We start from the raw sequence: 27,548 nt of genomic DNA, 5'->3' as shown, positions 1-27,548 counted from the left end.
TTACTAGTTTACCCAAAAAAGCTCGATCAGTCTTTCATATGAAAGTCCTTCATATAACAGTACATTAAGTTTTAATTTATAAGTACTGGTAACTTAGTAATACCAACCTTCATGTGTACCTCAACTTAGTATCGCGTAACAAATTTTTAAGCGTAGGCACTTAGAAATTGTTATTGATAGTATTATTTATGTTTGAACCATTGAGGAAAAAATCGAAAAATCATTAGTACAAGGCTATCTGCATGAGTCGTACTCCTTGATAACTTCGTCACACTAATGTACTGTAGTATTGTTTGAAGGATTCCTGTCAAATACTTTTAAATACGTATCGCCATGTATTTTGCTGATATACCGTAAAATACCGGTTTTGAAAACATAAGAAAACCAGTTTGACATCTGGGCAGTGTGACAACCACGACAGAAAATTTAAAATTTTTAAAAGTGTGCCTTAATTTTTTTTGTTGCTTTTTCTCTACATTTATCAAAAAGTACATTTCTGTAATGAGCAAAAAACATCAAAAAATCTCATCAAATTAATGTATATATCCTAATAAACAATTCCAATGCCTTGCTTGTTAGGTTAACATTAAACATTGGCACTTAATGTGATCTTCAATTTATCCTTATACCTTATCTCCATCCTCCAAAGTCACCTAATTGATTATTATAGAATTTTGAAATTAAGAAAAAAAAACAAAAACAAAAACCAAATTCACCTACAGGCGGTGGTACAGTCGTTATTCAACTAATAAAACATAACAACATGCTTGTCGTATAGCCAATCCTCATATTGATCGTCCTCATTAGTAAGGATTGACTATTCGGTTGTGCAATACTTCATAAGTCGCCAAAGCCTGACCAGGCCATCACTCAAAACATAATAAAAATAAATAACAAGGGACATAATTAAAAGTCTGCGAAACTCGGGTGATTAAATTCCAAATTGTTACAAATTTAAATTATTCGTTAATTTTCCTACCTTTCACAGCAGCCCTGACGTTTATGGCACAAAATGCACTGCACGAGGGACACTCACGGGAATCAGCTGAACGGCGCTCACCTAGACGGCAAAACAAAAAAAGGTTTGTTAGTCATGCGCAGCAAGCAGCCAACGGGTGAGTGTACCGTCGTTCGGTAACCCACCTCCAGAGGTTGCTTAGGGCTGCTGCGGGCTGCTGCGACTGCCAAACCTTTTCGCCCTGCTCGCCCAATATCGGACGCTCATGCGCACCCACACAAGCACACGGGGGCCAGCAGTGCAGGCTCCCTGGCTAGTAGTGTGTGTCACAAACGTCAACCCTTGAAGTTCCTGCCAACCTACGGCCCACCGACCAAACGTAACACATTTGCCCCATTCAGTCGGAGTTAGGACACGCGATAGAGCTGAGTGAAGTGCGTTCGATGTGTGCCGCTCGCGTGTGGTCTATTTCTCTCGCCCATTCCGCCAACCAGTGCTGCTCGTGGGGCTATAGCATTTCGCGTACGTTTAGTGTCACATACGTCAGCAGTTCCATCTAGTGCGCCCCGTGTTCCCCCTACCAACGCCCTCGCTCTCTTTCTCTCCTCCTCCTCCTTCTTCTCCCCTTCCTACGTGGGCGCGTGTGAACCTATCGTTTTCGCCGCGAGCCTCGTTAGGCAATCGAGCAAGCACGGGACAACATCGAACGGCAAGCGAGCTAGCAGCGCGCTAATCATTCGCAAACAATGTGCCACGATTTCGCGCACGGTGAAACGGCATCAATGGAATTAATCGGTCGTATATCGTCGGTCTGATTTGCGTGGTAAACAAGCGCGTCCGCCGTTGCGAGCAGTGCAAGGCTGGGCGCCTCCACCGGCACTCAGCACCAAACCCAGAAGCTCCTGTGCATGCTGCATCGATTACGTTCACCAATGAATGGATACGTGTTTGCACGGGCACGGCCCTGTCACTGTTCGGTGACTGGCATTGATTTGAAATAGTGCCTGCCCCCCGCGCCAGTCTGTCAGTTCCCGCGGGCCACGTTTTGTCGGTTGGAATTATGTCAAATTATTGTCGTTTTTCGCATCGCGTATCTCCCACCCCCGGGCGCCGTGTGAATTGTGGATGCCAATGGGAAGGGTAGGAATGCTTCGACACTCGACACGCGTGTACCGTACGGTGCCAGCAAGGACACTCCGTTCTGTAGCGCCCGTTTGGCATTGAACCTACACTTCATCCCTGTCCTCGGTTCGGTTCGGGCTCGGTGCAGTGTATGTGGCAGCAGGCGAGTGTACCCACGCCCTTGCGGTTGTTTAGCTGGTTCGTTAGGCCGACGTTCGACCGCTCGAGTGCCCGATGGATGTATGTGCGAAGTGGATTACTCCATCCCGACAACAAGCCCAAGGCTGCGGATGAGTGAGCGTTTGTCGTCGAGTTATCCCTCCCCGGCGGTTCGTTCGCCTCGCCGGTGGGATTACGCCAGTTATTCAACCTGCCTGACGAAACGGCGCTTCAAAGAACACTGCGGGGGAAGATAAAAAGCACCGCTTCATCGCCAAGTGATATCGAGAAGAGCGACGGGCCAAGTGTGTGCAATCTGTATATGTGTGTGTATGTGTGTGTGTGATAAATGATTGCATTTTCTCGCTGCACCGATTCTTCCGATGAAAGACGGTGCGCTGCGCTGGTGTGTCCTTACCCGATGCTTTGTGACAAAGTGGGCGACAAGTGTGCGGTGTGCCTGGAGCCGATGAAACGAGTGAAACAAAAGAGATGTTTCGGGTGAAATCGGGCTGAAGCTTTGTGAAAATTGCAATTGTGCAGAGAGAAGCAAAGCAGTGAATAAAAAGTTTTGTCGAAGAAAACCACACAGAAGGAAAACCACGCTTTAAAAGCTTTATTCAGAAAGATGAAGTGCAGAGAATGAGGTGTTGAGGCTTTAAATGAAAATGTTGTGTGGTGAGCTTAACCAAATAAATTGTGAAACCGAGTGAATTGCCGTGCCCGTAGTCAGCTGCAGTGCTGCTATTCTACGAAAATCGATACAGAAAGCTGCCATAAAAGCAGCACAAAAAGAGTGCTTGTGTTTGTGTTTGAAAATGGAAAAAAGAGGATCATTTTCCGTGCTGTACCCGAAATCTTCCATCTGATTCGTTGCACTGTGAAAAGGGGCAGAAAGCGGTGCGACCGTGAGTGCATAGTGGCGTGTAATACGATTACGAAAGTGTAGTTTCGCAACCAGAAAAGGAAAGGAATAACAAAAAAGCGAGCACAGTGCAAAATATGTGATGTATGAGCTTGCACAGCAATGTGGCAGCTGAAGCAGCACGAGCAGCAGCAGCAGCAGCAGTCGAAACGACACGAATAAAGTAACCATGCTGCCAGCAACGGTGATTATTGCGGTGGTTGTTTTCACCGTTTCGCTGGTGGCTCCCATAAATTCTGCCGGATCCGGCAGCAGCAGCAGCAGCAGCAGCAGTAGCGGAAGCGGCAACAGCCCCAGTAACGGTGGTCCCGGCAGCAACAGCATGGACGAGAACGAAACGCTCAAGAAGTCGACCAGCTCGCGGATCGTGCACACCAAGTACGGTGCCGTTTCCGGCACGATCGAGCACCTGGACGGGCGCCATCTGGATCCGGTCGAGGCGTTCCGCGGCGTGCCGTACGCTTCGCCCCCGGTGGGCAATCTGCGGTTCATGCCACCGGTGACCGGGGCGCTCTGGTCCGGTGTAAAAAAGGCAGACAGGTTAGCACGAGCACCCTTTCAGCGATAAAAATAAACCCATCCCGCCCATCCTGCCCCTAGGGGGGAGCACAGTCACACGCAGTTCCTTTCCGCGACCGGCTTACGCTGAAGCTGTCGCAAAAAGATGAGCTGTGCGTGGTTGCTGTGGGGATTTTGTTACCGCGCTTGATGGGACGGTTCCTTTATTTATGTTAACACCTTTTCCCAATTTTTTTTTCTCACGGCAATGGTCGATTTTTGGACTCGTTTTTTAAACGTATTTTCCTTTAGGTTCAGTCCCGTCTGTCCCCAGCGGCTGCCTGACATCTATAACGAAACGGCTGCCCTGGAGCGCATGCCGCGCGGCAGGCTGGAGTACCTGAGGCGCCTCCTGCCCTACCTGCGCAATCAATCAGAGGACTGTCTGTATCTCAACATCTACGTACCAACGCAAGGTATACATTCTCATCTGGCTGGGGAGCCCGTGCGAAGATAACAATGGTGTAGAAAGGCTCGAACGAAAGCGAAAAACAACACACACACACACATCCACACAAACAATCCTCTAGCTACCCTCATAAGCATAAAACATCGCTCAGTGTCCCGCGTCCTGTGTTTGCTGCTCTGCCAAATGTGTGCTTGTTTTTCCACCGTCATTGCAAGTATCATTAGAGCGGTTCCAGCTAGAAACAAAGCGCGAAAACAAACAAAGACACACGAACCGACACACATCTAGACACCATCGCCCAGAAAACACACCCGAGACCCGTAACAAACAAACAGAAGAAAACAACAACTGCAAGAAAAAACGCGAGTAACGTTACGCAAACGAACAGAGCAAAAAAAGTCGTCGAGCCGCAAAACAACCGGGAGCGTAAAGCGCAAGAGATTTTATGAGATTTAGAATATCCTTTCCGAAGGACATACGCGATGAAGCTGGGTGGATGGGTTGCCTCCATCTTCCGTTTCTGTCCCTATTTTTTGCCCGAAGGAAAGTGAAGATTACGCTAGCAACTTTTGTGGCTGTGGATGAGGAAAATAAAATTGGCCCTCCCCCCTGTTCGTGGGCCACATTCTCTGAAACCCCTTCACCACCACCTCACCTAAAAGCCTCTGCTGTCGACTGTCGCGAAGGCGTCAAATGCTGGGCGAAGAATGTGAGATTATATTTTAATATCCAGCACACAGTGTCACCACTACCGCTGGCGGCACATGCCAGGAGCAACAACAGAAAGCAGTAGCATCATTCCACCCGCTAAGTATCGATTTTGCAACATCAAAATGACATAAAAAAGGGTCCATTTTGTCCACCCACTGTGGCTGTGTGGTGGTTCGTAACGCATGTTTTTTTTTCTTCTTCTGTTTCTCACTCTAAAGCTCCCATTGTGTCTCTCTCGCGCTCTCTGCTGGTCATTTGTTGAAGTTGCGTTTTCCTATCAGCACCACGCCCCAAGAAACTGGAAAGCAATAAGACAACGGACAAAGAAAGGGCAAGAATGCTGCACACTGGACCGCTCCCAAGTCCCAAGTGGGATTTTGGTTTCGAGGGTATTTTTACGAAATCCTTCATTGTCTCGTCCGACGGACGGGCGAGAAGCCCTTGAGCTGGCACGCATTTACTGCGGGCTGCCCGGTTTTACTAGCTTTTGTAAGTGAAGGATTAGCAAACAGCGAGCAGTGGGCCGCTGAAAATCGGCACCCACAGCAAATCGCCCCGTGATCAGGGGCTTGTTTGACCGTTTTCATGCCTCACACGGGATGGCTGGAATGTCGTGGAAGTGCCACGCAATGCGATGAGTGAGACGTGAATGAATCGTAGTGACAGTGACGAGAAAGAAAGGAACAGGCCTTTGCTCTGAGCGAGATAGAAAGCAAATATTGCCACAAAGCCTTTCGCACAAAGTTCAGAACGAATAAAATAAAATCCCTTTTTGATAGCCAGCCGACCGACCTGCCGATGGTCGTCGCGATCTGCCGCACGGACCGGTTGAACGGTTAGTACAAGGAACGCTGTTTCATGTGCCATTTTTATGGTTTCTCGTCCTTCGGCGTCGTTCGATGAAATCATAATCTAGTATGAATCCGGCTGGCCAACCGCCTCAGACCTCACTCCCCCTGCTGAGAAGAGGAGGTAGGAGAGAATGTGTAAAAAAAGCAAAACATCCACCATATTTTATTTCGAACAAGCGAAGCCTGACGCAGCTTACCGAGGGCTGGTTCAGGGCATGAGCAACCTAAAAAAAGGTAGTCTGTCTTTGTTGGCCACATTCTTCAATCGCCATTAAAATGCCGGTGATTCTTAATCAACTCACGAATTCCTGCCCGAAAGCACCTTCGTTGAGGGTGCAGAAGGTCGTCATCGAGCACGAAGGAAAGGAAAGACAGGCACGAAAAATCTAAACCGGCCACCCGTGAACCTGCTTTTCATCTAATGAACAACATTTTCCGGGCGTCCGAAAATGAAGGTTTCTGTGAGCGTCAGTGTATGTGTGTGCTGTGACCTTTGGTTGCCTCTACCCAGGGGGAACTGCACGGACGTGATCAATGCTTTGATCTGGTTCACCCGGTAGCACGCTAGGAAAATTAAAGCTGTTTCAATTGAGTTTGTTTGATTTTGGGTAAGCGCATTGCACCGCACCTCGGTTACAGGACGTTATGCGCGATTGCGAATAAATTGTGCTCCAAATCAAACAAAACCTTCAGCATTAATCAACCGTTTCGTTTGTTATGTTAAACATCCGTGATTTTTTTCCTATAAATTGAAAGCGGAATAATTAGTGGGTGATATTTCAATTGCGCTTAGATGAAAGGTTGGAATAAAATGCCAGCTTGATCTTAGATGTTTTGATCTAAAATTGTTTGGTTTTGCGATTTAAAGCTTCAAATGAACAATGACTATAAATTATATATAGATAAGTGTTGATCTTTAAAAAAGATTCTTTTTAATTTTAACACATATATATTCTACAAAACCGATTCAAGATGCTTAATAGTAATCCTCACGACCAACAGCTGTTACTCTAGCGATGGTAAATGAATATTTTAATTGAACATGCACCTTATTCCTTCCTGACCTAAATAAGCTAGTGTGTCTTCGTTTTGGCGTCTGACATGATTGAAGTAAACCCCAACATGAAATGAAATGTTTACGTACAATTATTGCTTGGCTAATTGTTGGAGCTACCAAGTTCACGGCCGTGTCGATGTTTATTTTAGACTTTATTTTTATTAAAATAAATACTATATTAACATATCTGGCGATGTTACACCCAAAATGCATCTATTTTGAACATGCTTAAGTATGTTAAACATTCTTTTGCACAATTGTGTAAGTGTTTTGTTACTGAATTTGTTTTTTCCCAAAAATTTTTCTCTAAAAACATGTAACACACCAAACTCTTTTTGTAATCAATCAATACTCAAAAGAAACACAAAAACAATTAAAAAGCTCAAATCGTAAGCAATACTCATCGTATCCTACATCGATATCCTACAGCATGGAAATGAATATATCATGTTCTTTGTACACCATGTTGTCCAACAATCGTAATGGTCTTCACAATTCATTAAAATATTGTAAATTGATGAACATAAATATATTTAATTTAAACTTTTCCTCCATTTTTCTACATCTGATTTAAATAATTCATAATTTTCCAAGCGCGTTTAAGTTGTAATATTATAAATAAAAAAAAGTTGTTATAACCGCACCAGTTGAAACTTTGATGTTTTTTATTGTAACATATCATACATACGCACATTGGCATCAGGCCATGAACATAATGTACATTCTATGAATGAAAATACACGTCATTGATACAAATTAGTTCTCTGAACCTCTTTTTCATGGGCAAAAGTATCAATAACAACGATTAATACTCGATCTGTTCCAATTATTCACACATAACTAAACTAAGCTTAAGCTGTTTGATTTAGACTATTTTCATTAAAATAAAACATCAATGAACTGGGATAATTAAATGATTTTTCATGGAGTGTCTGAGCTGGACAGCATACTAATCACTTGATCACTGCAGTATGTTTGACAAAAATCTAGTCTTAAGTAATTACATTACGTGCTTCTGACGACACTTTTATACTTTAAAACTGTTTCTAAACATATTTGTGTGTTAAACTTCATCCTGATAATTTCAAGTTTTTTGGTTCATTTTCTGATGCTTTATGCGTTTAGGTCCACTAAATAGCAAATTCATAAAATGACTAAGTTTCCCAAATAATAAATGCATCGCTATGAACGTACTGTAAGAGCTCTGGCTCAACTTACCGAATGATGTTAACCAACTTTTTTCGTTTATCACATCAGTTGTGCTGCCACACATAATCATCATATCATATTTGAGTCTGTAATGATATGTTGTAAACGTCATATTACATTCGTCGTGTGTGTAGAAAACATACTTTCCTAGAAAAGTTTTAGCACAATCGTGACATCGAATTTGTGTAACTGTTTAAGTTTGCTTAATTTGTTGAAGAATTTAGTACACTATTATTTTTATCACCAGTGAAATGATAATCATGCAAGATTTTCATAATCTATCGTCAAATAGTACACAGCTTTTGTCACTTATGTGTCATTTTAACCTTGGTTTGGCACGGAGTTTTTCCTGAGAGGCAATATTTTTTGACATTTTTCATTATCCTGCCAACTCAAATATCAGACTATAAGTTATTTTGAACCATATTCACGGTCGTAATATGGAAGAGATATCTCTACTATATAAATTTTGGAATTACACCTTTTTTCGTCCGCCAAATGCTGCGATCAATCCAATACTCATAGTCTAACGAAATAATAAGATCGATATTGTTTCATTTTTAGTAGAACTTCGTTTATGGTGATTTCTATTCGAATCAGAATCATAATCTAAACAAAATCTTGATTTTTTTTTATTGCGCACCTGTTTGTAGGAATAATCGTGCATTATTGAATAATCTATCATCAATTTATTAAAGTAATGTGCCTGAAAGCTGTTAAACAGGTTATTTGAACATTCTGAATTTAAAAAAAATCAATCGCTATGATAATTCCACAATTATTCAAAAAAAATTACATAGTAAGCTGTAATCCTTTGTGAGGAACAATTTGGAAGGGCTTTTTTATCTGTAGACACGTTTTTCAATGCAATGTGTTGAACCAATAATTAGTCAATGCCGGCCCTCAGGTACAGTAACTTTTATGTTATATGTTTCATATCCAATGTGCTTGTTGCAATGTACACTATGTTGCAGTAACCATCAAATTATAAACATTTATCTTTATAGATTTTGCATCCAAGTTAAAAATAAAATCAGTTACGAACGACATTACCATAAAAGCTGAAATGACACAATCTAGCGTGTAATGTAATCAACACCTTCAATAACATTAACTGATTTGCAGAGAGGTTTCTTTTATGTTATCCTATTAGTTAATTAATATTCAAAAAACACGAATGTTTATGATCGATTTCATGTTCCACTTTCTACCCAGTACAAGAGTTTACGCTCTTGCTGCCCTCTACCAACGCTAGTCCATACCATTCCACCTCGTTTATTCAATCCAATCGTATCATTACCTTCCACCATAAACAAACCGAAGAAAAACACAATGGTCATGTTCGACATATTTTATGTATCCCAGCCGAATGAGGTATCCCTCATGTACCACGAGTTTTCCAATTACTGCTCGCCGCATGGTGGCGTTTCGCTCTATCATAACACCCATAAAACCCGTCATTAATTATACACACCATTTCCAGTGGGTGTGTAGTTAACTTCGGGTGCTTTTTTATGTGTGCCACCCCTTGCCCCCTTTCATAATCCGCTGGAATGAATCGTGAGTGTATATGTGTATTTTAGTGATTCGATGTAGGGAAGATTCCCGTGAACGAGCCCTAAAACCAGGGCAAGGAATTGCAGACGCGACCCTGAAATGTCCTAAGATTCCTACTACTTGTGCTGCAAATCTTGCACCATGGAATACCCTCACGTACCAACCACGGCTACGGTTGGCTGTACGCGTTGAAGCGGAGTTTGCGACACCCTTCGGCAAGGGCTACACACCAGCCCAATGAAACGAACGGGTCAAAATGTGACGTCTCATCTTATTAGCTCACATAAATTAAATTTCCCACCACTCAACGTTGGAGAATTTCCGCTCCCAGCAGGGTTGTGCATGTGTGTAAGTGTTTGTGTGTAGCGTCAGGCCGTCACTCGATTGCACCAGAGCTGGAGGGCGAAAAACTTTACTCGTCGTTCGTCGATGACGAGGACAAGCATGACGCCGAAACGCATTTGCCCGTAACTGACAGTTTCCACCAACAATTAATCATTTGTTTGATTGATCAATAAATCTTCCCCGTACTCGGAACTCGCCGAGAGTACTCAATTCAGCGTGGGCGCAAGACTCCCGCGGGTGGCGTGGAGTGGAATGATTTCATTGTTTACTCACGCGTCTTATCCTTTCCACGCATGGTGGAAACAGGGACCGTACACACATGTGTGTCCGAAACGTTGTTTGTGTGCGTTTGCGAAGCCTTTGGGTACCGCCTCACGATGGGTTGTGCCGCACCCAAAACACAAACTCATTTGCCAACGCTTTATGCAGTGCCAATGTACCGAGCGAGTCCACGGCTCCCGGGACCACTAGACAAACAAGCGTACCGTACCGAAGCATCCAGGCGCCAGTCGCCGGTTTGCAGCGTGACTTGACACTTCCGACTTGAGCTCGACGGCTCGGTATGGCCGGAACGTACCATGCTCGGCGATGACGACGACGACGACGACATCGCCACAAACAGTGTGCCAACGAACGTCCCCAACGGACGGCATGAGAAGGGGAGTGTGGTTCACATTTCCGCCGACACGGCCGTTTGTCGCACGCACGCTTAAAGCGCCTCGGGTCAGGGGGTTCGATTTGGAAACTGCAATGATGGATGAGTGCCCGAGAGTGGCTCTCTTCGGGCGTGGATGAATGTTCGAAATATAAGCATAGTTTACATATTTTCCTGCCACGAGCCGTACGACGTGGTTGGAATTCTTCTCTCGCAGCCGTACGAAAATGCTAATCGAAGGTTGCGAACTGCGAAAGGTTCACGTGAATGTGGCCACATACGATTGACTTTGATTGATTCATCCGGTTGATACGGTTGAGCCGCTCCAGGGTTCGAAAGTTTCGACACGGGCGTAAAATTATTCATTCCGATACGTGGTAGCCCGTACCCGAGGCCGGCTGAAGAGACAAATCGTTTTTATGGCAAACATTTGCGTGCGAAGGATTATCTAAATGTAGAGGTTACTGTCGTAACGGTCGGGTACAAACCGTACAAACAAATATTTATTGCCCAAACAAGGCACAGATATCTTATCTCGGTTAGTATCAATCAATATAATAAACCAATGTATTGGGTTCGATATTGGACCAATGAAAAAGTGTAAAAACAGCAACATAAATAAAGGGGAATGTATTAAACATAAACATATTTAACTCATATTTTGATAAAGGCCAATGTAATAGAATAACACGCAATTAAAGCGTAAAACTACACTTGATGTAAACATATAAAATCAAAATGTTCCCTGAAGAAGTAAAAGTGACTCAAAATGAAAGCTGACTTGCTTTAAATGATACGTGTAGTTTGTTTGGCAAAAATAGCTCACACAGCTTAGCATTTTACTTGATGAAGTCATTGTGTACCATTGTCTCAAGACAACAGAGGGCTTTCGCCCAGCAATTATCCTTCCTGAACTATTCAAAATTAATCAACCTTTTTCCAAGCTGCCATGTGGGTGTATCATCTGCTCACGTCCGGTCCGGCCCCACAATTTCCCAAAGACATCCGGTACGCATTGCAAATGCAGCAGTCTGCTGGGCATCCCTTCCCTGTCCTCGGGTCCAGTACCCGCCACCCGTGTGTCCTAAATAAGTCCCCTAGCCAGCATCCGACCCATGAGTGGGACGAAAGAAAAAAAATGAAGCGAAAAGGGACAACAGCATTTCATAAATATTAAATGAGCACCGTTCGTTTGAACCGGAATCAAACAACTGCTGACCAACTGCTGGCCTGACCAATAAGCCCGGTGGACCTATGAGAAGGCGTCCCGTGAAGCTCTATTGAACACCGGAGAGAGCTTCTGCTGCAAAATACATACGTGTATAACTATGTTGGGTAGGTGGCTACATACCCATGAATGTACTGACCGGGTCCATGCTACACTTGCGGCCGTTTCTCGTCCTTCGATAGCTTCCTGCGACTACGGCAGGTCGTTGCGCATCGATAAAACTCGGAACTAAATACTCGCACCAACTAGCGCCAGCGGGCGTTCCTGTCCAACGCTCCCGGTTGCTTTAGATCTTCCACATTTGGCTCATGAAACATGCATCCGGGTTGGGTCGAACGAGTTGAAGCAGCAATTCAAGTGTGGGTCGATTGTGTTGTATGTTTTTTGTTTTGTTTTAGTAGTGTTTTTTTTTTGTACTTCCAATCGCTTTCCTACCTCTTAAATGGAAAAGTTGGTACCGGCAAGTAGTAGTTTGCTAGGTTCACGGAAAACAACCTTGAGTTTGGCCCCCGACTGGGCTCTGTTTCTTCTACCCCTAAAATTGTGCGAAATTAAATACAAAACCCCACGCTGATGCCGTTTGCACGATTGTCTCAACTGGCCGTTCGCACGAGACCTAACCGTATGGCCGCCATCCAATTGAATTCGATCTAGTGGGATATCTTATTAATGGACCTATTTAATAAAGATGAATTCTGATTACACCTACGGCCAGACCAGAATACAAAACACTAAGCCTGGCCGTGTGCTGTGTAGTACGGTAAGCCCGGTAAGAATTTCTCCACACCCTAAAAATGATCCTGCATGTGCTGGAACATTTGTATTTGCTGTCTCTCTTTCAACCTCGCCACGCTACTCTTCGCATGGAACGAAGCGAAGGTCGCCATGGAAGAAAATTCGATACGTGTTCAAGTGGTAGCGCTTGGACCCGTCAGTGGATAGCAATTCGTACTTGAATTGAGATAAATTGAATTTGGACGAGTACCCTGAACAGTGTGTGTATGTGTGCGCACACACACACACACAAACACACACACTCTACGCCTAGCCCTGGCGGTCTCTTACACTTGCCCAGCTTTTCCCTCACAACCTCCTGCCGGCCAATCGATTTGTCCATCCGTCGAACGGTTTTCGTCCTTCACGGTTGCGATCATAAATTCTTCCCAATTCCCTCCCATCCATTACCACCACGTTCGGCGAGTGTGGGGCAAGAAGAAAAGATACGGCTCCATCGCATAGCATAAGGCGGCCCACGAAGCAACACAAGCACCGAATACCGTACCCCTCACATGTCTAAGGCGGCCTGCGGTTATTGTGTTAGCGCTGGAGCATATTTTGTCGCACGAAGAAAATTGAACGACAAACGAGCGAGTACACCCGTATCGCTCTTGCTCTCTCTCTCTATTTCTTGGGGTCACGCTGAAAAAGGTATGAAAAATGTAAGGCATATTGAAATTTATTGTGCAAATATTCAACAAATCCCTGAACGCTTGATTTATGCACTATAATTTTTACCTGGCGTATTTGAAGAAAATGGAATTCAGCGTGGATTGAAACTCAGTGCAATCATATTTACGTTCACGATTGGCACACATATTTGAAAACAATGTTTTACGTAGGTTGAGACTGTCATTTATAAGCTCAATGCTGAATCCTGAAGGCTTAATACTGAACTTTGACCTTGTTAAATTCTTTTAGTCGATAAATTATTTGCTTAAAATTAAAATAAAATACAATACAATCTCGAATTGCTGGCAGTTTCTACATGCTGTATCGAAAAAAAAATTGTTTTACTGTTTTAATTTGTCACTAGCTAATCATTTCGCACACAATCCAGAAACTCATTGTATGGAGTTTTTACATCATTAAACACTACGTTGCTTTTAACAATAAAACTAGCTTCAAAAATAAAGTTAATTTAACCAATATACACGAGCTATTTTTTCTGGTTTAAACGAAACAAGTCTGTACATCTAAGGCAATACATAACTTCATCTAAAGCCCAATGTTGATTGCCGTAGAAAAATAGTTGTTTATATCATATAATGCCTCCATTTCGGTCGAATTCATTGCCTGATAATTGGATCCTTAGTTTTAAGCGATATCTGTTAAGAGCATGTATTATTTTTTTATGTACTGCTGTAGTTAGCAACATTCAATAGAAACCCCCGCTGACAAGACACCTTCCGCTTAATTCATAAACCATGTTAAGTATAGCCAAGTGTAAGCGTTTGTTGCCAGCACGTCGATGTGCCATTATACCGCTACTGATGTACAATGCCAACACGCACAACCGGTGGCACACAATACCGAAACCATACAAACTATATCCCCAGCGCTCCAGTATCGCAAACCATTACCACCCACTTTAACAAGTCGCCATTTGTCGGATGTATTGAAAGAGGAAACGTAACAAAGAGAACTTCACTGACACGGTATCGAATCGCCCAAGGCACGAGCCTTCCCATACTTACACGGATGATAGGCAAGTAGCTTATAGGAATGGGAGAAACAGGGACTGGGGACGTAAAAAACGGCCGACCAAAAAGACCGACAGACTTTGGAGAGCAACGAGACTGTGTGTGAGAGAGAGAGAGACAGAGAAGTAAAAAAGAAGAAAACAAGATAAATAAAACACCCACCAACATCCAACAGCCGGAAAGTGAACGCCGACAGTCAACAACAAAGGAAGATTCTAATGGATTAAACGTGTAGCAAATCCGCTCCCAATGGAGCAAAACGGAAAGAGAAGATTACAATATGACATAAGCATCCAATTAGAAGCTTAGCGCAGCTCACATACCTTTGGAGCTCATTTGACAGATAGATTTTATTTTCTAGGCAAGCCCCGTTCGCAAAGGCGGCCTGGAAGGCTCCTTTTTTTGTCCCGGACGTCGGACGATAGGGCAGGGAAGCGACTGAGCAGAAACCGAAGGAAAAGCTCATTTCACAACACACATACACACAATCACGGCAAGCGCTTCGGATGCTTGTGAAGTGGGCGCAAGCAACATACGTCGCGGCATCGATGGCAACCAACTTTTAAGCGCTTCGGCTTAACTACTGATTCTCCTTTTCGAAGCCTTACACGCGGACGCTGATCCGTTGTTCGAAGCAATCATATAGCCCGGACAGTTTATGTGCTCCGGCTTGTGCCTCTCCAATCCAGCCCGTCAACTCCCGATAGCGATAGACCGTAGAATGCGATTATTGGAGAGGCTTTTAGTAGCTTCTGAGAGCTACTAGGCATTCAGACACGGGATTTTAAGAGGGAAGACATTTTTGAAAACATTCAATATTACCTTTTTTTGATAAATTTCACAAATAAACTAAACGTACAGTCAACATTTAAATCTCATATTACACTGAAAAATAAAAGTAAAAGTACAAAATGGACTTAGGACAGGCAGCAAACGGCAGCAGCATAAAGGAGGTATTTTTCCCAGTTTTTTGCTAACCAACATTTAAGACTTCAATCACGGCTTAAACTCCAATCCTTCACGAAGCATCAAATTTGCTTTGGGACGACTGTTCCCAAGAGTGGAAAACGCTCCAATGGGGATTACACCAAATTCATTTTCGACAAGTGTTTTTCAACAAAACAACAAGGATGCTCTTTCGCTAGACGCACGGGTGCAAGCGAATGGCAAAAAAAAACGGTAACGATGCTTGAGCTGTTGCTGACGTTCTTGAGGCGACAAAACATTTCGCCTCGGGCGCATTCAATCTAGCGCAAAATGTTTTTCCTCCTCACTGAAGTGCGATTTACGCTCATTCGGCTGTCAAAACAGACAGGCCCGATTATCAAAACATGGAATCAGTTTCACTTCACTCATCACCATTTTTGTTGTTGTTCCTTACTCAACCCTGCTCACAGCAAAACAATTAGAGAAACAAGAAAGAAACCCGCTTCGAAAGGCCTTTCTACACCGTGCGATTTCTTCCACCGAATTTCCACAGTTGCCATGGAGTGCTTATTTGTTTTTGGCTTAATTCATCCTTTCAGCTGGCTCGCGGGAAAGCTCCAGCACCTCCAAATACGCCGTCGTGGTGTTCGTGCACGGTGAATCGTACGAATGGAACAGTGGGAACCCGTACGATGGATCGGTTCTAGCCAGTTATGGACAAATTTTAGTAGTTACAATCAATTATCGTTTAGGAATATTAGGCAAGTAACGTGGGAGGAATAGGGGCGTGCATGCAAACACAGCAACACAATCTAATATTGCACTTTTTCTCTCTCTCTCTCTCTCTCTCATCGAGCAGGATTTTTAAATGCCAACGTAGACCGGTTCTCGAAAGCGCCGGCCAACTACGGTCTAATGGATATCATTGCCGCCCTGCACTGGATACAGGAAAACATCGAGGCCTTTGGTGGTGACCCGAAAAGTGTAACACTCGCAGGCCACGGAACCGGTGCCGCCTGTGTTCACTTTCTGATCGCCTCCGCAGCTGTCCCAGAAGGTGAGCTTAGCATAAAAGAGAAAGTTTGGCCCCAAACAATGTCACAGCGTCCTCTGCTTCAAAGCGTCGAAAAAAAAGCGTGCGGCACTAATAACATTCATTAAATTTCGCCTTCCCTAAACGAATCACTTTAAAGTACGCCATCCGTACCATTATCGTAAAACCACTATCTGCAGCTTTAAAATGCTGCCCACCGTTCCCGCTCGTGAATGAAACCATTTCAAATTAGCATAAGAAAACAGCTAACCTCTCATTCACCATCCAATGGAACAGTCATGGACGGCAGCGACGATGACGGCGCCGTACGGTTTGCGCGAAAACAAGACGCCGATGCCGTGGAAGACACCGTGACGCGTATCTGACGCGTCTATTCGCTTGTCACGTTTCCATTATGGGCAAGATAAATTTTTGTTTGATAATCATCAATTACTTTACCAACATTTCCATTCGTTCGCTCGCATCGCCCGATCGCTAATGGAATGAATAAATCCATCATCACCATCGTGCCAAGGAGCGAGAGCACCAAGCTTTTATGTTTGGGGCGTGTGGGCGCAATCCGTAAGCTTTGCGCGAGGCAAGGCGTCTTAAAGTCTGGAAGAACTGTACGATAAATACAAAGGTGTGGGAGATTTTTCTCTCGCCATCACACAGCCATCCAAAACGGCAGCCATCCTATACGAATGTCGTTCGTGGTACGGCGTGTCGTTTAATAATAAAACAAGACGAACGTCCAAATCAATAAACACGCAAATCCAAGATGCTGCATTTTAAATTGTTTCGCTCCAAGTCACCGCTGAACGCTTTCCCGCTGCTGCCATTGCGACAGACCCGTCACGTGTGCGATACATTAAAAATTGTGACCAATTTTTATGATTTATTCCATGCCTTTTTTGTTGTTAGTATTTTCCCTGTACGTGTCATTGTTAAACGAGCTTTTTTGGGGGGAGCGCGGAGGTCTGAGGTCATAGAGGAATAAAATGAAAACAACTCCACGGGACTGCACGAGCATTAATAACGCCATTTCCAAATTCATACGATTGCTGTTGCTGCTGCTGCTGCTGCTGATTTATGTCGATGGCAGTATGTTGGCATGGCATGTTTGCTAATGTTCCATTTTCGGCTGCACTGGCTGTGGAAAATTGTTTATGTTTGCTTCAAATTTAACTGTACGAATCAGTGAAGCCTTCATTGCACAGCGCACGACGCGATGTGTCGCGAGCCAACTAGAGCGGAATGATTAACTTCTAGGTAATAACCATTCCCCTGCCAGGCCGGCTAACCGTCGACTGCTAATAAAACGTTTCACTAAATATTTGACCGACAGCTAAAGACCCTCCATTATGCGCCCCCTGTGTTAGATCCTGTTGAGTGGCGTTTCGATTTCACCATTTTCACCGTTCGTCCACGGGCGTAGCCCCACGTCATTTTCGCACGGGATTTAAATTCACTCTTCTCAATTCAATGGCACGGTGGCGTGCTCTTGAGTGCATTACAATGGTGATGCTTAGCAGAGCGTGTGCCGAAAATCGATTCCAATTGCTCCAACGCCAAAAAGGCACCGGTGCTTTTCCGGTGTAACACGGCGGTTTTGCCGTAGAATCCTACCCGTGAAAAGCAATTTGCGTTTTATCCACATCAATGAAGGCACCGAGAGATGCTCATCGTAACTGTCACTGGGCGCTAAGCTATGAAGCGAAAGGTCAGCAGTGCCCACGTGTTCACGAGTTTCTCTTTCTCTCTACCTCCCACCAGGACTGCTCTTCCATCGGGCGATCATGATGTCCGGATCGGGGCTCGCACCGTGGTCACTGGTGGGCGAGCCGGCCAAGTTCGCCGCTTACGTATCGCACCACGTGAACTGTTCGCCCGATCTACCTCACCAGCTGCTCCTGAAGTGTTTGCGCGACAAACCGCTCGAGGACATTCTATCCACCAGCGTGCGCGCACCGGACTTTGGCAACGCGTTCGGACCCAGCGTGGACGGTGTTGTAATAGGTAGGTGTCCAGTGCTCGAGCTTCACACAGCTTCCCAGCCCAAGTGGGATTGCTTGCTGGGAAAACGAATGGATTTTCTTTCCACAAAGCCAGTAATTAAATCACGCTTTATGCCCAACGTCCAGATACGGGAGAGATACAGCAGATGGACGGGACGCACTACAGTGACTACAGTGGCAATCCGGCTGCAACGAAACCATCCGCTCATATCCACAACACGCTCAACACCATCAACGCGATACTGTTGCGCAAACTAGCTATTAACAAATTGTCCAAGTAGGTACCGAGCACGGTCTGGCTGTTTGTTCCGGTCCCGGGTTAAAAACACCCCACACGGATCACCAATCGGCGTAATCGCTCACCGGTAATTAAACCTTTGCGCCTTTGTTTCTTCCCTGCCCAGGTACGATCTACTGGTCGGTGTGACGCGGGCCGAAGCGTACTTTGCGTTCAACTCCGAAGACGTCCAATACGGTATCGAGGCGGACCGGAGGGCGAAAATTCTGAAGAACTACGTCCGAAGCACGTACAGCTTCCATCTGAACGAAATCCTGGCCACGATCGTGAACGAGTACACCGACTGGGAGCGGCCGGTGCAGCATCCCATCAACATCAGGTACAGGGGGGCTCACGTCACCGACCTGGTTCGCTGCCGATTCAGACCATTTATTTTCTTCCATCTTCCATTCTGTTTGATTTCATGCCACAAACGCACACACACACCCCGCCCTCCGCGCAGAGACGAGACGCTAGAAGCGCTGAGCGATGCACGTATCGTGGCGCCGGCCGTACAGACGGCCGACCTACATTCCGCTGATCACCGCAATTCGTTTCTGTACGTGTTCGATTATCAGACGAAATTTGGCGACTTTCCGCAGGTAAGAAAGGCTCCGGTAATCAGCTCCATTAGCGTTTTATGTTTCGTTCCCCCCTTTTTCTGCACGAGAGAGATTGTGTTTTTCGCTCTCCCGGTACCCAACACCACGCACACAAACGTTACTCTTTTCAGCTGGAAAACGCAAAACGGGTTTTGCCGTCACACCGAAGTTCAAATGGCCAACAGTGCGCAGCACCACTGGGCAGCGTTTACACGGGGATACATCCATTTTCGAATCGAATGGTTGGGCGGAAAATCCATTAATTTTCTGTCCACAGCAGATAAAATGTCAAAAACATCCAGTGAGTCTCACACATTTTGGCACTTTTTTATCGCTTTTTCTGCCTTTCTTCTTGGGCATTGGGAAAGAATTTTTCACTACCGTTAAATCTTATCGAATTGAATCGGTTTGAAAGAAAGTTGAGCGAATATCTCCAACTTTTTCACCACCCGGCAAGAATGTCTGACAGTACCACCGGCACGCCGAGTTTTAAGCGATGATCGGCAATCAAAGAGCGCTCGGAAAGTTTATCAAAAATCGACATAAAACAAAGCTTTTGAAAAGACAGCGAATGATTGCTCAGCGATTCCGTTTATTCGATTTTGAAACAGACGCCAGAGCAGTTTTGCAAACATAAGTGCTTTATTGATGGTTCTATCAGTTGTGTTCCAGCAGATTGTAAGGCTCGGAAGGTTCTTATATCGGTTCGCTGCTGAGCAGCTTGCAGCAAAACTTTTCCCTCCTCACAACATTTTCTACCACTTTCAATAAAAACATTCTTTCCATGCCAATTTGTTTGAGGTTGCAAATTGCTCAAGTTTGCTACTGCCGGTGGGAACATGTAACGTAATGCCGCCTGGGACGGCGAACAACGGCAACAACAAAACGCATCCAAATTTGCTCCTCTCCTCCCCGCCACACCCTCCAGCGCTTCTAAGATATTTGCTGAAATTGAAATTCTTTCGCCTGCTGAGCGAAAGGGATCACCATAATGCTTTCGCGGTGGATTAGATTTTCCAATCCCGTATCGCATCGCCTGGTTCTACGGTTTGCTAAACTGTGGTCCGTCCACGCTGCTGTTGTTCCATGAATTATTACAACGTATTCTCGTCCGCTGTCCGATCGCTGATGTCCTTCGGGCGGTGGGCTGGACGGAACGAAACAGGTGGAAAGGACGCACGAAGAAAGAGGACAAAACAACCGCTCCGAACGATCAACGTTGAATGGGACGGTTTTATCACGGTCGGTTATGTGCTATCCATTGGTGGCGATGGTAGCTGCACAAAACAACCAACACTGTACCGGCGCTCCTTCTTGTTTGGAGACCGGGTCAAAGATTAAATATCCTGTTGTGGCCAACACTTTACGCTGTCAATCTCAGCCGCTGTCCGCTGGCTCTCCCTTCCACGACCCGTTCCGTTATTTAAACGCTTTCCGCAGGGTGTTGCGAAGCTCGGTCCCGCTCTTCCCTATTGATCGAATTCACCCATACCGAACCACAGTCGAACCGAGGCGAAGGAATGTGCAGCCCTTTTGTACAAAGCTTTCGCGAGACTACAGATACAGCAAGGCGCCTGTGAAACTGCTGACCTGGTTCCTCTGCGAGGACAGCAAAACTATGTTCGCCCACAATCGCCACCCTGCGGTGGAAACCCGAAACCGCAGAACGAACATTATTTGCTTTTCATTGTGCTGCTTTTTTTTTTTGGCTTCCGTTCTACAAATGCTGAATATTCGTGTACGTGTGGGTTGCATTTGCACCGGGAGCGGGAAATATTTGTGCAATGTTTTACAATCAATTTAATGAGCGTATAAACAATGCCGAACGTTGCTGCGATGCTGTCGTTCCGTTCGCTCGCACCGCCAACGCTCAACGCTTGACGAAGGTAAAACCACACACACACACACATCTCTAATCTCCAAAGCTTATCCAACCAACGGGTAGGAGGGCTTTGTACCTTACCCGGTCCCCGCACGAACACGAATGCCGTATCCTTCAAGGAAGATGTGCGCCATTTGACCCACTGCTCGGTATTGCTCCGGTACAAACACCAGTGAACGGTTTTACTGTTGCCCAACTTTAGCCCGGCACTTTGTGTTTTGCTTTCCTTTTTTCGGTCCGCAAACCGGTGGTTTTTCGGAGAGCGGCGGGACAGGCTTGCCTTCGAGTCTCGGAAGGTGAGCTTTCCGACGCCACGCAAGTTAAAAGTCATCCCAAGACGGTCAGGATGGGTGGGTTATGTTTGTGCACGCGGTTTGTGTGGTTTCTGTGGTTTCGGAAACGTCATCAAGACTCGGTCGGGCTGATTAAACCGGAACTGTACACCGAACCGGGGTAGGGGTGACGTATGCGAAGCGTAAAAACGATAATCTGGCGCCGGTTACATCCGGTCCAAATGAAAAAAGAAAGCAAATCATAATCCTTTTCCAATGCTGTGCAAATATTGCGTGGAAACGGGCACGCTGACTTCTTACGAAATCTGCCAACAGAGCCCGTTGACTCGACAGTTGACATTCGTGACCTGGATTTTCGTGCCCCGGCTGAACCATTTTTGCCCCGGTGAGACTTTGTGTATGCGTTAGCGGGATGCGAGGATCCCAACTTCCAGCGCCAGAACAATTGTTTGAGGGTTTTCGCCTTTTTTGCTGTTGTGTGGTTAACGCTCGTACCGTCCTCCTATCAAATTTCTCTCCACGGTGTTGCATGGATTTGTTCGCAAAGTTGCCAACAAAACCACAAAACATGAAACACCAACTGCGGGAATGCGAAATCAACCAAGAGAACCAGGAGCACTGGGATGCAGCATAAACAACAACAAAAAAATCATATTCCCTGCTCGAGTTGAACCTGAAACACAGCACCGCCCGACGCTCGGGCTAAGCAGGAAAGAAATAAAAGATAAACGACGAACAACCACAAGCAACAACAACAACAAAAACCAGCGACAACCAGCTAACATGCCACACGGACACATAACTTTGCGCTTCACGCTCGTAACATAATCTGAACTCATGTTTGTTATCACATTGCTCTCAATCACAACTCTGTTTCTCGGTGTCCATTCCACACTGACTCTCTCTCTTTTTTTTTCATTCTCTTTTCCTCCCTGCCGGGCGTCAAATAGCGACAAGGCTGTATCCATGGGGAGGACTTGCCGTATCTGTTCGGTGCACCACTGGTCGGAGGATTCAATCACTTCACGCGAAACTACACCAAGTCCGAAATCGCCCTCTCGGAAGCGGTTATGATCTACTGGTCAAACTTTATCCGCACCGGGTAAGTACGGAACCGGTTCATGCGACGTGCGACGCTGCTTTTGGGGTTTTGTCTGTTCCATCCCTTCAAATCTTCCACCGTGCGTTTTCCCTCCACGCCTGAAAGCTTCCTTCTGTTCACTTGTCGACACGATCCTAATGTCGTCACGCGTTCACATCTACTCGATTCTCGCTCCATCCCGTGGAGCATTCCCCAGTCCCTAGTCTCACGGGCTGTTAACCGCGTGCAGCTAAAAACCTGCCAAATCCGGCACACAATTCTCCAGCGTGGCCCCGTCAATGTGGGCACGTCCGTGTTGTACGCCCTCTTCGCAGTTCCCAGCCTCTATCAACAATCACCCGGAAGGGAACGATTCGTACTTGGCTGTGCCACTAACTCGGAACTACCCGCTTGTTATGTGCCGCGTTCGGTTCCGTGTTCGTGGTGCTTTCGGTACGCTTCAAAATTTCGCCAATGGTTTTATATTCCTTTCAGTGTCGAGTTTTCTAACATCCCTTTTCGCACTTAAAAAACACTGCTCCTTCTTTTCCGCACAGCAACCCGAACGAACAGCTCGAAAATGATCACGTACGCGACCGGACGCGCTTCAAGAACATCGAATGGACGCCGTACGAGAGTGTGCACAAAAAATATCTCAATCTTGGTGAGTAGTCTCCAACCATCCCCTGCTGCGTAGATTTCGGTAGGAGGTCTCCTTTCCTTTATTCGGAGCTTTTCTAGCTTTGCTATTCAACCTGTCCTGGTGAGCGCAAAAATGAAGCTTTATTCTTTGCCAGTGCGAGTGTGCACAACCAAATGTCATCCAAACGAAAAGAACAAAGCGATCGCGAAGAAAGGCACCGAGTATGCGGAACTCTTAAAAATGCATTCGAAAAAATGGCCAGTGAATAAAACACCACTCGCATTACTCGGATGCCTTTTCATCTTGTTTTTGTGTGCGTGCGCTGCGGATTTATAGCGAACTGATTCTTCCTCCATGTCTCCCACTGCGTGTGTATGTGTGGAACGATCGGAAATCGTATGTGCTTCGGCTGCTTTCAATATTGATTCAGAGATTGTTTCCCGTTTTTGCCTCCGGGGGCAGACCAATCAGTGTCAAATATCCTTCACCGAGGCCACCAGGAATCAGCCGAATGCGATTAGATAGCGATAGCGCCACTTTGATGATAGGCTGCGTCGGGCATCGCGTTTACCAGTCAAAGTCCCCTCGGGCGCACGGTAACGCTCCGACTTCCCGACCTAAGCGAGGCGCCGTACCGTGTGCGTTTGATTTTTTGCTCTCAAAGCTCCGGCTGTTCGAATGTGAATTTTCAGGAATTTCCTCTTTGTGTCTGTGCCGCTTTCAGCCTGTTCTAATCCGCTCTTTCTTTTCCACGATTTTCCATGTGACCAGACACGAAGCCTAAGCTGAAAAACCACTACCGGGCGCATCGGCTGTCCTTCTGGCTGAACCTCGTGCCGGATTTGCATAAGCCGGGCAACGACGACGTCCCCAGCGGGCACCACGAGCTGGAGTCGGACGACGAGGAGCAGCCGGCCGCGCTGCCAACGGTGAAACCGCTCAACCCGCCCCAGCGCGATCCGGCCACGATCGGGTCGAACTATACGCTCTTCACCACGCAGGTCTTCTCGCTGCTGAACTTCTCCTCGTACGGCATCCTGCCGAACGGTAGCCGCCACTATCCGGGCACCCGGCCCGTCCACCCTGTGACGGCCGAATCGTCCGAGGGAGGTGACGATGACGGTGGCGCTGCAGGCGGTGGGGCTGGCGGAGCCGGTGGAATGTCTTCCTCGCAGGAGGATGGCTTCGCCGCGTACAGTACCGCGCTGAGCGTCACGATCGCGATCGGGTGCAGTCTGCTCATACTGAACGTGCTGATCTTTGCCGGCGTGTACTACCAGCGGGACAAGACGCGGCTGAATGAGCCGCGCGGCGGCGGCCCGGGCATGGGCGGTCCCGGCGGGCACGGCACGCTGCAGACGAAAAAGCGCAACGAAAACGGCCAAATGCCCAACAACATCTGCGGCGAGCTGGAAAGCCTGACGATCCACGCGAAGGCGGACCCCTCCACCATACTCGGGCACCATCATCCGGCGCTGCAGCACCACCAGATGCCGCCGCCCGAGTTTGCCGACCTGCCGCAGCGGGCACCGCCACCACCGAAGCACCTGAAGTCGGTGCCGGGCGACGGCGGTGGAATGCTGCCCGCACACGCGCTCCAGCTGATCGGCAGCAACTGCGGTACGCTCACGAAGAAGAGCTGCGTCAAGTCGAACCTGTCGGCGGCGACGGTCGGTGGCGTGAGCGTGGGCCATCCCTCCCAGACCGTCACGATGGACGAGCTGCGCGTGTGACGTTAAGTGTCGTTCGCTCTCGAGGACCGAACGGTAGTGGCTGCCCCGGGCGACGATGACCACGACCACGGTCGGAACATACTGATGAACTGCCTGGGCGACGGCAGGAGCCTGGCGTTCGATGGCGCCATGACCGCCCTGTAGCCGCCCCGTAGCGGGTGCAAACGTTGGATGGAGGCGCCCGGTGGCGCGTGGTCTTCTTTGCAGTGGCAAAAACCCGGCTGTTGGAGGGGGACCCCCCGGGGTACGGTCACTGCCGCGCGCAAGCCCAAGAGAGCGGATGCTAATGATGAATTTCAATAGGTTATGAATAATTAGTGCAAACCAGGGGATGCTCGGCCCCAGCACACTCGCTGGGACGGTTCGGGCCGAGCCAGTGCAGGAGCGAAGCCAATTTTTAGCCGAAAACAAGCCGACCATGTCCACCAGTGTTTGTGTATGTGTGTGTGTGTGAGTGTGTGTGTGTATGTTTGCATCAAAGTGTGCGAAAGTGAAGTTTTCCAAGGGCGATTGACGATAGCGGCGATGATAACGCGCGGGAAGGATCCTTCCGGCTGTCCGTTGTTAGCAGCCTCCCCAATGCTGATTCGTTGCCAGAAGCAGGTGTGTAATTAATCAATAATGATGTCGAACGGTGCCAGAATAGGGCGGGCTGTTTTGTGTCCCCACCCTCCCTCCGGCCGCTCCCGCACACAACGATCCCGAATGCCCGGCACGAGCGGGAAAACGCCACCGGGGGCGGGTAAAATTAAAACATTAATTTTGCATTTCTGTCAGACGAACGGTTTTCGCTTATGATTTATCAGTGACACTTCCTGAGCTAAATTATCCTCCTTCCCAGGACACTCCCTCCACGCTGTGCCTCCCCTTTCGGATTCGGATGAGCGAGTGCCAGCCAAAGGTCACCTTTGCTGCTGTTTTGCCTTTGCTCTTGAGCTGAAGAGATGGCACGGGATGAGCCTTAATTTTGCCATCCATCCTTGAAAGAACGCCCAACAACACGCCTTGCCTCATTTACGCCCCATCTCGGAGTAGCCAAATTAATGATTAAAACATTTTGCCGCACCATCGGGACCATGGGGATGGGGATGAGCTGAAGCTTCCGTTTGCCGCGGGTTGGGGCAGTTGCATGGAAGCGCTCTGATAATTGGAAAATATTTTGATTTTTGCCAAGCGGCTTGTTTTTGCCAAGCGCGCTCAACCGTTGACAGTTTTCGATTAACACTGCCGACCCTGTTCGCGCCACTTGCCCTCGTGTGCAAATAGTAGCTTTGGGAGAGGGAGGCCTTGAAAAGGGGGAAAGCAATCTAGCACCGTTGCCATGTTTCCGGGAGGGCGAAGTCGTTAAAATATTGTACCTTCTTGCTTGAGGTTCTATTTATTTGACAGTACGGTGCTGCTGAACAGTGACAGCAGCACAGAACGACGACAAACGAGCAAACTAAGAGCCGCATCACCGCGTAGATTCTAGGAATTGTGCGTTTGTAAGCAGTTTTTTTCAACCGTTCAATTGTGAGGTATTTTTATCATTCCCTCATGAAATGCTTCCAACAACCAACGAACAACTATTTGTCGTGCTGTTGTTCGGTCGGCTTGGATTGTGTTTCTTCTGTACCAATTCTCCCTAGACCCCTCCCCTCCCCCCTCTTCCTCATCCCGCATGGCGTGTTTTGACTGTTTGAACAGGCAATTTATTTGCTTCACCAACCATTGTTCTCCCGCAAATGATTGATAGCATTAACCAAAGGGTAGAAGAAGGGGAGGGGTGGGGAGGGGAGGAAGCGATATCAGTGGAGCACCCGGGCGATGGGTTTCTTTTCCGGTACCAGGCTCCGGGGTTCATTACCTTGAATCATTCATCCCTTCAGCTGCCTGACCCACCCCGCCAGTGCCGGCCGGATACCATCTTAATCCGAAATCCTTCGAGCTTCCCCTGCCCTTGGCCCCCCAATACTGGTACACCTTCGCCGTCTGTTAAGCTCCGGCGCGAGGCGCGGCAGAAATGGGGACAGAAATAATGCCCTATTGTTTGAATGTAGGACCAAAGAGGCGGCATCATAAATTCTAGGAAATAATAACAATAACAATAAAAATCTCTTTGTACATAATAAACTCCTTTCCGTGGGGTGCGGGGTGCGTAGGTAGGCGGACGGCCAAGCGGGCGTACACCGGGAAGCAAAAAGCGCCTCAACCGGTTATCCGGTTTCGGTGTGAATGTGGGCCACGGCAGCACAGACGCAACACGGCCGGTGCGGGCGATATGCAAGCACACAGTTTTGCCGGCCACAGTTGTATCTTTGATTAAGTATTCGATAAGCCGCCATAACGAGCGAGATAAGGGGTTGGAATGTTATTTGGGAATGGTTGTTTTTTTTCTTCTTCTGTTGTTGTTGTTGATTTCTTCTCATTGCTCGCTTGCTTGTATCATTGTTGTTAGTAGCGCACGCTGGAATGGACCTTGTGCTGCTCAGCCAGTCACTCCGAAAGCGTTTGTTCGTTCTGCCACCGGCCCTGGATTATGTGCAAAACATATTTTCAGTGACTCAGTGACTGATTTGTGCGCTGTGAATGGAATTTCCTGTGTCGCTTTTTCCCCCTCGTTTGCCACCCCCCCCCCCCCCCCCCCCCCGGATGCTAACGCCATCCCCTTCCCTGGACACACGGTTAATGAAGTGAGGCCCCGGACCGTCACACAAAAACAACCAGTTTTAATTATGACCAAAAATGAGCAACAGGCCTTTATTATTAACGTTGTCCATCGGGCACATTAAAAGTGGATTGTAATTTTGGTAAATTGCCTTTTTTGCTAGCCAAGCACTTCCCCATGCTTTATGA

General features: G+C 46.8%; 1 protein-coding gene across 1 annotated transcript; it reads left to right on the top strand.

Moving 5' to 3' along the window:
• The first annotated feature begins 1,027 nt into the window (after positions 1–1,027).
• On the top strand, positions 1,028–27,325 carry LOC120950380 (neuroligin 4-like). Its single transcript, XM_040368365.2, has 11 exons — positions 1,028–3,704; positions 3,975–4,138; positions 15,751–15,912; positions 16,011–16,208; positions 17,961–18,203; positions 18,329–18,479; positions 18,607–18,819; positions 18,943–19,081; positions 22,207–22,358; positions 22,895–23,001; positions 23,752–27,325. Exons 1-11 carry the CDS (start codon positions 3,334–3,336, stop codon positions 24,711–24,713), a joined length of 2,862 nt encoding a protein of 953 aa, XP_040224299.2. The 5' UTR covers positions 1,028–3,333; the 3' UTR covers positions 24,714–27,325.
• Positions 27,326–27,548: the final 223 nt, after the last annotated feature.

The sequence above is a fragment of the Anopheles coluzzii genome, chromosome 2, assembly GCF_943734685.1.
Source record: "Anopheles coluzzii chromosome 2, AcolN3, whole genome shotgun sequence".
NCBI classification, from domain to species: Eukaryota; Metazoa; Arthropoda; class Insecta; order Diptera; family Culicidae; genus Anopheles; species Anopheles coluzzii.
The sequence above is the reverse complement of the archived record's forward strand: the minus strand, read 5'-3'. Positions and strand labels throughout refer to the sequence as shown.